At 42.9% G+C, this 14,882-nt stretch overlaps 1 protein-coding gene across 1 annotated transcript in view; it reads right to left on the bottom strand.

The window, feature by feature from the left end:
• Nucleotides 1–201: 201 nt before the first annotated feature.
• crispld1a (cysteine-rich secretory protein LCCL domain containing 1a) overlaps nt 202–14,882 on the bottom strand; it is a 41,806-nt gene continuing 27,125 nt past the window's right edge. Inside the window, exons 10-16 of the mRNA XM_073940703.1 lie at nt 14,701–14,831; nt 14,578–14,621; nt 14,298–14,370; nt 14,100–14,175; nt 11,636–11,769; nt 8,530–11,249; nt 202–865 (exon numbers count right to left, since the gene is read on the bottom strand). Of these exons, the coding sequence (XP_073796804.1) occupies nt 11,198–11,249; nt 11,636–11,769; nt 14,100–14,175; nt 14,298–14,370; nt 14,578–14,621; nt 14,701–14,831 (510 nt within the window). The 3' untranslated portion in view covers nt 202–865; nt 8,530–11,197. The remainder of the gene's footprint in view (nt 866–8,529; nt 11,250–11,635; nt 11,770–14,099; nt 14,176–14,297; nt 14,371–14,577; nt 14,622–14,700; nt 14,832–14,882) is intronic.

The raw sequence follows: 14,882 nt of genomic DNA, 5'->3' as shown, positions 1-14,882 counted from the left end.
TATAATCCGCAAGGGAATTGTTTTTGGGGTGAGAGAGCAGTAAACACTGAAAATTATTCCATCTGGTTTTCATTACAGACAGATGGCCTCAATCGTTTCTCTGGGTCCATGCATTGTGCCAGTCCTGGTTTTCCAGAAAATAATTACAACAATAAAAATCACATTATTATCTGAAAACACACAATATTTTTAGACATTGGGTGGGATTACTGAATTTTATTGAATTTTAATTTTAATCAATGTGAGGTAGAAAACACACAAAAATATGTACAGTACAATTATACATGCATACATTATCCAAAATTGTAAAGTGCCAATTGCTACCTTGTTGATTATTGTATCTCAATTCAATTGTAATTATTTCTATCATTCCAATTAAAGCAGAAAAAGCACCATTTGCAAAATTAAGGGTGTGTTCACACTTGCAGATTCTTGGTTCTTGCGCAATACCTCTGTGAAAGCTCTTAAAATTGGGCTGTGGTGAGAAGAAACCCAGAAGTATCGCCTGGAGTCACAGAGTAATGTTCTGTACTTGGCTATTTATCTTATCAGTGAAGAGAAAGTGACACACATTTATCATTTCACCACCTTCCAAATGACCCGAAGGGCCGTTCTGAATGCATAGTGAAAATTAAAAGGGAAATCAGACTTAATTTTCAGCGAAGTTAAAGAAAATGGAACTAGTTAGATAATGATTTGATGATGATCCCAATGATATAATGATGATCCCAAACACATGTTTTAGATGCTATTTATCAAACTCAAGTTAATGAACCTATTCTTTTATTATATTTGTCTTTTCACGAATTTTGGCACCAATCGGTACTGAAATTTAACAAAAAATGCTCAGGTTACGAAAGTAACCCTTCATTCCCCGAGGAGGGGAACGGAAATGCTATTAGTGGATTTGAATTTAGAAATCCACGAATGAGAGGATTCGGTTCAGAAGCCGCTTGTCTGAAAGAGTCTTGAATGGGCCAATGAATGCCAATGAATTGGCAGCATAAGCTTGCGCAGGTGTGCTTCATTGCCAATTAACCCAGCATATAAGCACACGTGGAGCAAGCAGACGCCATCCTTTTAAGCTGAAGAGACTTGCTAACAGCTAAGGGACAGTCATTATGGCGATGGAAAATAGCATTTCCGTTCCCCTCCTTGGGGAACGAAGGGTTAATTCCGTAACCTGAGCGTTCCCCTTCGGGTGGGGAACTCCAATGCTATTAGTGGATTTGAATTTAGAAATCCACGAATGGGAGAACTACAGAAATTGCCATAATGACTGCACCTTACCAACGCCTCCGATGAGAGGATAGTCAAGCGAGCGTGATACACCCACCTCATGGGAGGCGCGGTCCTCCAACGTGTCCCTGGCCCTAACTTATCCCACTTCAAAGGAAGTTTTATGGATAGGATTTTTTGGGAGTTGCTAGCGTCTAGATATTTCTAGGAATTATGACAGTACGTTGGGAAGCGTGCAATCCCGATAGGGAGGACGCTGCGGAGACCATCCGCACCCAATGGGCGAGATAAGATTGAACCGTGGCGGAATAGGCATATGGGATCGCCTAGTGGGGATCACGCATAGCAGACACCTATACCCAAAACATGGGCTGACCAACGGGCAGACCTACAACGTAGTGGGCCAGCAAGTGGCTCCTCCGCTGAGTCAGTGCTGGGGGCCATGGAGGAATCTATAGGGCTCACCTGACGGGGACCTTACTGACAAATAAGGAGGTACACATCTCTCCGTGTTAGGGAAAAAATGGCACCGCAAGCGTGTTACAACACCCTACCGAGTTGTTTCCTCAATCACCAAAGGGTTACCTAATACCCTTGAGGAAACCGGCTCCACTCGCAGATCGTAAAACCTAGCAAATGTGTTGGGTGTCGCCCAGCCCGCAGCTCTACAGAGAGGCTGAGCCACTGATGGAGTGCACCGAACCTGCGAGCTAGAGAGCACAGTGTCTCAAACTGGCAGATTTCAGGCTGTCACAACCGGGGAAGTGGAAAAGTGCTTTTTCATAGATGTTTTCATGGCAGTAAAACGTGCCGTTGGAAATGGGGCTCCGCCCTCCAGCAGGGAAAGAGCAAGTTCCCTTTTCTCCAGATGACCTGTCCCAGGGACGCTTCGCGGTCCGTTGCCGGACTTAGCGGCGTTCTGGGCAGGGGGCTGCCTGCTTCCAAGGTGCTCGACGCGCCCGCTTCGCCAGAGGCGTGTGCAGGGGCGGTGCAGCTCTCATAGACAGGCGCCTTCGGCGAGGAACAGATATGGATGGTACGGCGGGCGGAGCAGGCTTATGAGGATGCAACTCTCTGAGTGGAGTGCGCACGCACTCCCAGGGGACACGGCTCACCTCTGCTCAAATAAGCAAATGAATGGCCTCCACAATCCAGTGGGATAATCTTTGTTTCGATACAGTACTTCCCTGCTGCCGACCGCCATAACAGACAAAGAGCTGCTCAGATGATCTAAAGTACTGAGTACGGTCCACATAGATGCGCAGAGCACAAACTGGACAGAGTAAGGAAAGGGCTGGGTCTGCCTCCTCCGGGGGCGGCGCTTGCAGGTTTACTACCTGGTCTCTAAAGGGAGTGGTAGGAACCTTGGGCACATAACCCGGGCGGGGTCTCAGGATAACGTGAGAATAATCCGGTCCAAATTCCAGGCACAAGTCACTGACCGAAAATGCCTCCAGGTCCCCGACCCTCTTAATGGAGGCCAACGCGACCAGCAGAGCTGTCTACAGGGACAGAAATCTTAAGGATACTGATTCGAGTGGCTTAAAGAGATCTGTGCGCAAGCTCGTGAGAACGAGGGCGAGATCCCAAGAGGGCATACGAGGACGACTGGAATCGGAACTGGATGATGAGGTTGTGCTTTCCCACGGTGCCGCCAGCTACCGTGTCATGATGAGCGGAGATGGCAGCCACGTAAACCTTGAGAGTGGAGCGCGACAGCCTGCTCTCTAGCTTCTCTAAGGAAAGAGAGCACAACACTGATCTGGCAGGTTCGGGGGTCTTCTCTGCGAGAGACACACCATTCAGTGAATAGACTCCACTTCATGCCGTAGGCGCGCCTCGTGGAGGGGGCTCTAGCCTGAGTGATGGTATCAACCACCGCAGTCGGTAGGTTACCTAAGTCTTCCTCGCGTCTAGGGACCACACGTGGAGGTTCCAGAGATCGAGGAGAGGGTGCCAGATGGTGCCCTGTCCCTGAGAGAGTAGGTCAGGGAAAAGAACAACTGGCAATAAGCGTTCTTGGAGGAAGCAAACAGATCAATATGGGCCTCCCCGAATCGCTCATATCAGCTGGACAGACTCGGGGTGGAGTCTCCATTCTCCAGAGTGTATTTGCTGCCGTGAGAGCACATCGGCTGCACAGTTGAGCATACCTGGAATATGAATGGCGCGCAGTGATTTCAGCCACGGGTAACTCCAGAGGAGCAGACGGCGGGCGAGCTGAGACATGCGGCGAGAACACATACCCCTCATATGGTTAATATACGCTGCCACCACCATACTATCAATATGCCAATGCAGCTGGGCACCCTTCCATAGGCCCGCAGCTGCATGCCCGCAACACACGGCCCCCCAGCCTGTGTTGGAAGCATCTGTTGAACAACAACATGACTGGACACCTGTCCCAGAGGCACACCGGCCTGCAGGAATGAGGGGTCATTCCAAGGGCTGAGGACGCAGCGACACAGCGCAGTAACAGAGACTAGGTGTGTGCCCGCATGGGACTCGATTGTGAAGCAAGTGCTGAAGTGGTCTCATATGGAGTAGTCCGAGCGGCGTGACAGCCGCAGCAGAAGCCATATGCCCCAGGAGCCTCTGAAAGTATTTCAGTGGGACCACAATTTTGCTGTAGAGCTCTCTCAGACAGTTCAGAAACAGGCGAGCGCGCTGTCCGGAGAGGCGCGCTACCATGGTCCAGCTCTATCCTGAGAAAAGAGCTCCTCTGCACAGGAACGAGTTTGTTCTTTTCTCGGTTGACCTGCAACCCCAACAGGCAGAGGTGCCAGAGCACCTTGTCTCTGTGCATAATCAATTGCTCCCGCGACTGGGCTAAAATCAGCCAGTCGACGAGATAATTGAGTATGCGGATGCCCGCAAGCCGAAGGGGTGCTAAGGCACCCTCTGCGAGTTTGGTGAAGACCCGCGGAGACAGAGAGAGCCCGAAGTGGAGGACCTTGTATTGCCACGCTAGACCTTCAAACACAAACCTCAAAAAGTGGAGACACGGAAATACACTTCCATCAGGTCTAATGCTCCAGACCAACCCAGAGGACGAACGCACCGGAGGATGCGCTTCTGCGTGAGCATTCTGAACGGCAGCTTGTGCAGCTGTTCAGAATGGAAGTCGCTAGCGAGGAGGGAGTGGCTTGATTGCATCCTTTGCCAGGAGGACATCAATCTCCTCTCACAAGACAGGGGCGAACAGGAGGCTGACCCTGGTGAATACACACCCGTGAACTTGAGAGGCCGTTTCGCGAATTGAATCGCATAGCCGAGTCTGATTGTGCGTATGAGCCACCGCGAGGGGCTGGCTCGCTCTAACCAGGCAGGCACAGCTCTCGCTAATGGAGTCATCGATACAATTGCTGGCGTACTGTGGAGTGAGTGTGCTGATCCGGGAAGCATGAGGGTCCCACGGAAGAGCTGGAGGAGAGCAATCTGCTCTGTCTCCGCACCCTGACTCCGGAGAAGGAGCCACTGATGGAGTGCACCGAACCTGCGAGCTAGAGAGCACAGTGTCTCAAACTGGCAGATTTCAGGCTGTCACAACCGGGGAAGTGGAAAAGTGCTTTTTCATAGATGTTTTCATGGCAGTAAAACGTGCCGTTGGAAATGGGGCTCCGCCCTCCAGCAGGGAAAGAGCAAGTTCCCTTTTCTCCAGATGACCTGTCCCAGGGACGCTTCGCGGTCCGTTGCCGGACTTAGCAGCGTTCTGGGCAGGGGGCTGCCTGCTTCCAAGGTGCTCGACGCGCCCGCTTCGCCAGAGGCGTGTGCAGGGGCGGTGCAGCTCTCATAGACAGGCGCCTTCGGCGAGGAACAGATATGGATGGTACGGCGGGCGGAGCAGGCTTATGGCCCCGCCGAAGGTGACATCACCCATCAGACTGCTCTCTTACTGCCTCGAATTCCTGGGTGAATTCACAGATGGTGTCGCCGAACAGGCCAGCTTGGGATATGGGGGAGTCAAGAAAGCGGACTTTGTCGACTTTGCGCATATCAACCAAGTTCCGTTCCCCTGTGCGTCCTCCCCCAATGCACACGCAGCGGACTTAGTAGTCCAAAGAGCTTAGTCGGCTGCGGTGCGAAGCTCATAAGCGCACTCAACCTGAGGAATCGCCACATGCTCCCTGGCCGTTCCACCATCAAGTGGTGAGGGTGGAGGGACACGCAGCACTAGCAGAAAACAGTGCCCTTCAAGACCGCGTGAGCCTACTGTGCACCTCCGGAAAGAAGGGGACGCCCCTCTAGTCAGTCCGGACGCGGAGCTAGGGGATAAACCATCTCCAACCCATGGCCGAAGCAGCCCGGGAAAGCATGGCTAACATGTCCATTTCAGGATGTGTTTTGACAGCGCTCACCTGCCCGGAGGGGGCGAGCGGGTCTGGATCATCATCGGACAATAAAAGCCCACCCTCCGATGCCGCGGTGGACGTCTGGTCTCCAGTGTCATCGAGCGTAAGGGCTACCATCTGTTAGACGGATCGCTTCCCCTGCCCGAAGCTTGGATGGAGTGCTTGGAGGAGGGAGAGGCCTGCGGGCCCGTGGGTGATGGATTATTTCTCGCTGAAACCCTCAGATCTTCCCGAGTGGCCGCTGCAGAGCAGGGGACAATGACGACATGAACTGCCCACGAGCAGCGTATTAACATGCTGGAGCATGTAACGCAGTGCCCGTGCCTATCATCAGAGGACAGAAAACCACCGTATCCAGAAATGCACAGTTGGAGCACCATCCTGAAAAGGATGTGCTGCACGACTGTGTTGCTCTCTTTGTGAAGTTTGCAACTTTATACGCACCGCTCTGGAGGACCGGACCCAAAGAACGCCAGGCAAGGGAGAAACCCAGCTCGACCGTCTGCCGCTGCATGTACACACTCTGGACCGGGAGAATGCTCTCATTCGCTCGGAATCGCTGGAGCACAGCAGGAGGAACCCTCATCGATTCGATCAGAAAGTCTCTGAAGCGAAAAGGATGGCGTCTGCTTGCTCCACGTGTGCTTATATGCTGGGTTAATTGGCAATGAAGCACACCTGCGCAAGCTTACGCTGCCAATTCATTGGCATTCATTGGCCCGTTCAATACTCTTTCAGACAAGCGGCTTCTGAACCGAATCCTCCCATTCGTGGATTTCTAAATTCAAATCCACTAATAGCATTGGAGTTCCCCACTCGAAAGGGAACTATACATTTCCCGCTAACATTTAAGTGCTGTTAAGTGTGTTCTTAAGCAGCACTAATTTGCCATGGTATTCACCAGTGCTCAACACAGATGAATGTGATTGGCCGTGAAGGTCATCAGTTCACTGCACTTCACCAATCCCACATAGCAAAATTTCTCTGGCCCAGCTCTGGCCCACACAATCAGGTTTTGCTTGGCCCACATGCCACAGTGAATTACGGTACATGACTGGACCAAATCTGGCTTCCAGACAAGGGCCAAACACGGACCATATCTGGGCCAAGTCTCAGCCAAGTTAATAACTCATAACTGGGCCTGAACTGGGCCAGATAGGTTGGTGTGTCACGATTGCAATGAAATTGATAAAACCATGGAGTGATGCGCTTTAGGCACACTATGGGCACGCTTTTTCTCAGGTGACCTGATTGGTAGAATTTTTTTTTTTTTACTCAAAAATGATTTTAGTGTATTTTAAATGTGGGTCAAGACTGGCCAAACTCACATGGCCCACTTTCAAATTTTTAAATCTGGGCCAAATACTACGTTTTTCATCTGGGCCAAATCTTGTGTGCCCCCTTAAAGACGGTGCCACCTTTGCCAAACCCGGGCCATGTTTGGCCCACATGCTGTATGCCAGTGCCGGATGAATGCCTGCTGTGCCAGCTTTATGCCAAATCTGGGCCAGAATTCTTTGCTACTAGGGATGTTTAACGAGTGCAAACACAGACAAGCAATCTGCTGATGACTTGACTGATCTTTGCGGCTTTAAAATGCTCCAATGTCCATGTATCTGTGTTTGCACTTAGTAAACAGCGATGAACTGATGACCTTCACGGCCAATCACAGTCACAAACTAATTCTGGTCCAGATCATGTAAATGAGGACCTACAAACCAGGCTTTATCACAATATATGATTTATAATGTAGCTTCTATATGTGAGTTATTACGTACACTGAATAAATTTAGTAAAGTTTGTTTTACCAATGCCTTTGAATGATTTGCAAGTTATTCTGGAGCAAAAACGATGTGAAAAGCCTAACAAAAAAATTTGGTCCCAAAAACATTCAAAATGATAAACAATGTAATGTCAGCTGCAGAGAAAGCCACCAAAAGTGCATAGAGGTGCTGCCCATTAATTGTGATGAATGACTGATGTGAGTGGAATACAGGAACAGGTGTGCACTGATGAGATGACTGTACATGACAAATTCTGCTCCATATAGAAATCTTGCCTCGTAAAAGCAAATGAACTAGGAACATATTTTAATATTGTAGCAGAACAGAGATTTTTAGCTGTGAAAATGCTAAATGTCTCTTTTTATTTTTGGATCTAGACCAAACAAACCAAGCGAACCGACAACAAGTCTAAAATTGCCTGCCAGGGGGTGTTACTAAAGCTGTGTCTCATTTCAGAGGCTGCATCCTCCAAAGAATGCAGACTTCAAAGGTGAGTCCTTCGAAGTCCACACAAGCTGAACCAAATGTTTTGAAATGAGATGATCTAGCCCACAGAGGATGGATATCGTCACCAGGCAACTGTAACAGCTGCTGTTAATAAGCAGTAATGAATTTTTTTAAAAGTGATTTTATAACAAATTTTAAGCGATCTGAAGGCAAAACAAGGTTTATAAAAGCTGGATATATGTTTCCTTTGATCCATACATGTACAAATAAGCATGTAAACTGTCTATAAAATCACTTATTCATAAGACATGTCATACTCTTTTTGTTTATTTAACATGTGTTTACATAATAAACCTAATTCATACATTTAAATCAGAGTTTACTTTTAAAAATGTCCTGCCGTATCAGCGCGGATCTTGGAACATTTGAGGTCATGAAGGATCACAAAAGGATGCATTTAAAGGCTGCTTTTAAAGGAGCCTTCAATTTTGTTTTTTAGTTGTGACACGATGACGCAGAGCATTTCTAATGCATCCTTCGGAGGATGCAGCCTCTAAAATGAAACTGAAAAAAATGAAATGAAATTTTGCTAACACAACTGCACCTTAAAGTGCCACTGTTATGTTTTTATTTCTCTAAATATTATAATTTTTAAGTGTTTATATCTGCTTGGTAAAATTTAGGTTTGTTCCAAATTAAAGTAATACCAGCTTTTAGCTTCTTGTGATTATTTATACTTGAGGCCTGAAAATGTCAGGCTTACATTTCCGACATGTCCAGAAGATGCTCTTTCATTTACTGCAAAAGTAAATCCACTTTTTATGCATTGCTAAAAGATGAAGACTCAGGCTCTGATACGCTTAAATCGACACCATCATTACTGTTCATATCATTGCAAAAAAAGGAAGCCTCTGGAGCTGAAATTCAGATATGGTAATGAGGGTAATCGGAGCATAGAAGACTCTTTTAGTTCCTTGAAGGAACTTTGTTAAATGACATGTATAAAAAAGGTGATTCTGCAATGTCTATTATGAGAAAATGAAAGTTTTTTTTTTAATTGGATGAATGTAAATGTAAAAGTGTTTACTAATACAGTAGAAAACCTTTAAAATAGCATAAAGGGCACTTTTAGACAGTGGGTGACAATTGACTACTAAAAATTATTCATTCTTAGGAACCTATTTTAAATGATAATGCAGTTTATTTTATGGTACACTGCATAATCTATCTACAATGCAACTTAAAAAATAAAGTGTTACATTTAATTCAATAGGGTATATGCACAGCTAGTGTTTTTTTTTCATACTGATCAATTTCCGGTGAACAGTTAATGTGACTTTTAAAAACTTTTTGTGGTTCCTTTTACAGCATCGATGTTGTAAAGTAATTAAAACACAATCAGATAAATAGACTTCAACATTAGTTGTTTGAGTGTAAAATGAGATGAAAAGGGTTTTACATGCACGCGCCCATCAGGATTAGCAGGCTAGCGTAGAAACTTCATTGAAAGTATTTGGGGTAAAATAAATTTTCATATTTTAAAGACATAATGCGGAAAAATGTAATTAAATGCAGTGCTTCTTGTACATTCTGAAACCCACTTTATATCATATATCAATCAGGCAGTAGAGATTGTTCATTTTTAATGAAAACAGACCTTAAAGGTGCAGTAGAAGATCTGCCTAAATGCTAACTGGTTAGCATAATATATTTCAAATAACAGAGATAACAGAGATCCACTAGATCATGTCATTTGCCAGTAAAAAAAACGGTATAGTACTTAATAATAAAACAATTCTGAATGAAAAACCCATATTATATCTAGCAAGTTTTCAGTTGTAGTTGTAGTTAGCAAGCTAAACTTGTCATAATTCTCTCATGATTCTCACTCATCAGTCTCACTCTCTCACACAATTTGTTCTAAAGCGACTACAGTATGCTTAGTGGTTGGCTGGCGGGCTACATGGATTACACTTACTAAGCCATACTTACATGTTATTTTTGACCGGATATTCAAAGTAGCATGGTTAATAATATACGGAGCGCATCACAGGTTGTCATTGTTCAAAAATGAACCAATATGAAGATAAAACCAACTTCACCTCAGTAAAACAGGCTAGGCGATGCTGTAAATGGTCCCTTATGAAGCTGAAAATAGTCACATCAATCGTTTGCCTAGAGATTTCAGAGGCTGAACAACACCACCATGCAAATCAGCCATTCGTAACAACATCTCCATAAGCTTTGCGTGAATAAAATATTTAAAAAACTTAACATTACCTGTCTTAAAGAAATACTTCAGCCATGGCATTGTCCTTCATCCAGCATGCAAAAGTAATTCCAATATTGATTCAGGATTTTACAAAGTTTTGGTTGAGCATTTGTTTTTAGTGCTGTCACTCATGTTCATGTGATCGCGGCGCAAGTGAACGCGCATCGGCAGGTGCCCAGTTGTTCAAATCTACATTTGCTAAGAGACAGTTTTAGCTATCACAACTATGGGAATCGTTGGCCGGACTATATTTAATTAGATGAACATTTTTTATTCTTATGCCTCACCTAGAATATAAAAATACACATACATACATTTAGATCATTTACTTTAAACAGTACTATTGGAATGTGAAGAGACTTTCAACCAGCACAACAAAACTTATTCTGAACACAATCACCAACAGCACCTTTAAACGTGCTGATTTTGTAACGGCATACTGGCAACTGGAAGCGCTTGACCCAGGTTACTGAAAAGTTTTTCAATTCAGCATATACCCTATTAATACTATAGACAAGCTTTTCACGACAAGCTATTTACAGTGTTTAATAATGTGGACGTTTCATACAAGTTTTTTTTCTGATGTTCTTGAAATTTAGATGTAATCTCCTGCCCTGCAGGATTATCCACATTCTTCATTATCATCAAAGTAATCTGCAAAAACTTTAACAAAACCTTATCAGCAGTCTTTTCTTGCCTTAAAGCAATATATAAAAAAATAAATACAGTTATAAAAAAAATAATAACGAAACTATAAATGAATGAGAACTTCCCCAACATGTAATGAAACTAAAATATATCATAGATACACTACAAAAGTTCTGAAATGAAAATAAGGCAAGATAAAAAATCCTTAAGTGCTTTTTCTCTGCAAAACAGACACCTCATTCCCTGAATCATCCCTTAATCACATACATTTCAACCAATAAAATGGGTAATCAGCACTGGAAAGGGTTTCCATCTATACAGCAAATACCTACTTCATTCAACATTTGTGTGTAAGGAAATACAGGCTGGTTAGAGTGAAAAAAGCCTCTTAATGGCCAGTATTACAGCCTAATCAACAGAACAGGTTGATGAGTGACCGTGACTTCAGCACATGCTCAAATAACTGCGAATACTCTGAATGCCTTTCCTCCCGCTGGGTTCTGTAGGCTAAGAGAGAATACAGAAGTTAAATAAGCAGAGTTTCCTTAAACAGAACTGTGTTCATAATGACTGACATTTGGTGGAAAGCTTGTTTAAATGTATGAAGTATTGAGGCAAATCTGTGGATGAGACGGCTATGTTCATTTCATTCTTGTACACAATGGTAAACTACAATAATTCAAGCTAATTGTGTGCATCATTATTGAGCATACATTCTGAGTGACTAACAAAGTTTACTCTACCATGCTTGGAGTAGAACCACTGGTACGGCTCTACCCTAATCAGCTTTCTTAGTAAAAGGCCTGTGATTTTAAAAGCTTAGGGAGAGACAGGCCGCCCCTTACTCTGCCTTCCACCGAGTGCACATGAGCCAGTTTGGGGATAAAGCCTACCTTTCTGAGACTATGCCATTCTGGTATGAAGAAGTGTACAGCTTCCTGTTGTCTGTGGGCATCACATCGATGTAACCACCTGACTCATTGCTTACAACACCAGCATGGATTGCAGACCTGCATATACTAGATTTCTGAAAATGAATGCAGAAAAATAAGGAAATATTAATTTTTATATTTCTTTTTTTCTAAAAAAGGGCTTGTTATATGGCATATATGGCAATTTATGCAAATTACATACATGACATTCAATTTATATTATATTTGAATTGCACATATATAAGTCATATGTGAAACTCACTGCAAATATTGCCATTTACTTTTTTTCCAACCAATTTCCAACTATATGTTCAATTATTTGAACTATAATGTCTTATATGTATTCATATATGGCAGTATACATACAGTTTGGTCCATAAGTATTGGGACATAGACACAATTCTAATATTTTTGGCTTTATACACAAACACAATGGATTTAAAATGAACAAGATGTGTTTAAACTGCAGACTGTCAGCTTTAATTTGAGTGCATTTACATCCAAATCAGGTGAATATTGTAAGAATTACAACAGTTTGCATATGTGCCTCCCACTTGTTAAGGGACCAAAAGTAATTGGACAATTGGCTTCTAAGCTGTTCCATGGCCAGGTGTGTGTTATTCCCTCATTATTCAAATTACAATAAGCAGATGAAAGGTCCAGATTTCATTTCAAGTGTGCAATTTGCATTTGGAATATGTTACAGTCAACTCTCAAGATGAGATCCAAAGAGCTGTCGCTATCCCTCTAGCAAGCCATTGATAGGCTAAAAAAAGCTAAACAAACCAATCAGAGAAAACATTAGGCATGGCCAAAACAACTGTTTGGAATATTCTTAAAAAGAAAAAACGCACCAGTGAGCTCAGGAACACCAAACGACCTGGAATACCACAGAAAACAACTGTGTTGGATGACCAAAGAATTCTTTCCCTTGTGGAGAAAACACCTTTCACAACAATTGGCCAGATCAAGAACACTCTCCAGGAGGTAGGTGTATGTGTGTCAGCATCAACAATCAAGAGAGGACTACACCAGAGTGAATACAGAGGGTTCACCACAAAATGTAAACTATTGGTGAGCCTTAAAAACAGGAAGGCCAGATTAGAGTTCTAAAAATGCCTTCACACTGCTGGAACAACATCCTCTGGACAGATGAGATTAAGATAAACTTTTACCAGAGTGATGGGAAGAGATGAGTATAGAGAAGGAAAGGAACTGCTCGTGATTCTAAGCAGTGAAGCACAGTGGTAGTAGTAACATTTTGTGGGCATGTATATGGCTGTCAATGGAAGTGTTTCTCCTGTATTTATTGATAATGTGACTGCTGACAAAAGCAGCAGGCTGAATTCTGAAGTGTTTCAGGTATTATTTTTTGCACATATTAAGCCAAATGCTTCTAAATTCATTGGACAGGGCTTTACAGTGCAGAAGGAGAATGACTTAAAGCATACAGCAAAAGCAACTACAGAGTTGTTTAAGGGAAATAATTTACATGTTATGCAATGGACCTGAATCATTTAAGCATGTATTTTACTTTCTGAAGACAAAACTGAAAAAAGAAAATGCCCCAAGAACAAGCAGGAACTAAAGGCAGTTGCTGTAAAGGCCTGGCAGAGCACCACCAGAAATTAAACCCAGCGTATGGTGATGTCTGTGTTTCAGACTAGGCTGCAATTGACTATAAAGGATTTGCAACCAAGTATTAAAGTGAAAATTTGATTATACTGTCCAATTACTTTTGGTCCCTTAACAAGTGAAAGGCACATATTCAAACTTGTTGTAATTTCTACACTGTTTACTCAGTGTACTCTTTACAATGTGAGATGTTATTAATAAAGCAATTTCTTTTTCTTCAACAATGCATTTTGTTTTACATTTAAACTACTCTTAAAAAGCTTTTGAAGAATCTAATAGGCATTTAACTTTTAAAACTGTGCATAGTGACCCTTCTTTCGAGCATTATTCTGCACAAAGTCTGCAATGCTCATCTCAAACACGTACTGAGAATAGTACATTTGGCAAACCTGTCCTGCCTCATTGTGGTCAAATGACTTAATTAAATGAAAAAGTTAAACTGAAATGTATCAGCACAATAAATGATTTTGTCAGTTGAAATAAAATAGACTACTCTTATATTTTGATTGTACGTGCATATGAAAGTAAAACATTATTCAAAACTACTTTTCTTTGACAAAACAATGAGTTCTGGCCTTTTGTTTTGGCTGTGGAATCATGGTAGTGGGCTTTGTCTTGAACGCACTTTATTTAATCTCAAATGTTATTATATATTCTTATTAGTTATTGTGCTGATTACTGGCCAACAAAATCACATTAAACCTAACATGAAGATTAAGTAAAACTCTGCGATGAACGAATCCTTTAAGTTTTAATTTGGAAAGGAAAAACAAAACAGAACAATGCTTACATCTGAATAAATTCTGGTGCCAATGACTCGAGAAAGCTGGGAGTTTTCTTCCAAGCAGTTTCGAGGACAGTAAATCCTTGTGGAAAGACAACACATGTCAGAAAGGTTTACAATGATAACAGTTCTTTCAAATTCAATTGGCAAATAACACTTAAAAACTAGGTTAAGACTAAACACTGACAGCAGATTGAGTTTTACCTTGGACAGTGTCTTGCAGGCTTTTGGTAAGGACACAGCACTGACACTGTAGTGTCACAAGTGATTACTTTCACTGGAATAAAAGAAAGATTATGAAATTAACAGTAAACGTTATGTATTCAATTATTTCAAATTAAAGTAGGTTTATATTGTTGTCAAATACAAAGATTGATACCAAGCACACAAATGAAGCTGAGCAGAACATAGTACCCCAATTTTAATTTTAAAACATGTATTATATAGAACCACACATCATAAGATGTTTCATTAGAAAACGTACCCGTAACTTTTGATACTGTGAAGGCATTTGCACTCTGGTACTTTCTGTGTAATGTAAAATATATAATGTTAGACAGAGTTATGTCTGATGCACATCAAGGTCAATCTTGAACAGATTGCTCACCCATGGGACTGAAGTCCATTTTTATATGATTTAATAAAGAAGTCTTTTCTGCCCTGTCTTGTGACATCCACCCAGCCTCCATCATTGTCAATGACACCGTAATGAATGCCTGCCCGGCAAATACTGGATTGCTGAGGGCAAAGATATTGTTTGCATTAAGCGTTGAGACTACACATCACATT

This window comes from Danio rerio, chromosome 24 (assembly GCF_049306965.1).
Source record: "Danio rerio strain Tuebingen ecotype United States chromosome 24, GRCz12tu, whole genome shotgun sequence".
Classification (NCBI taxonomy): Eukaryota; Metazoa; Chordata; class Actinopteri; order Cypriniformes; family Danionidae; genus Danio; species Danio rerio.
The sequence above is the reverse complement of the archived record's forward strand: the minus strand, read 5'-3'. Positions and strand labels throughout refer to the sequence as shown.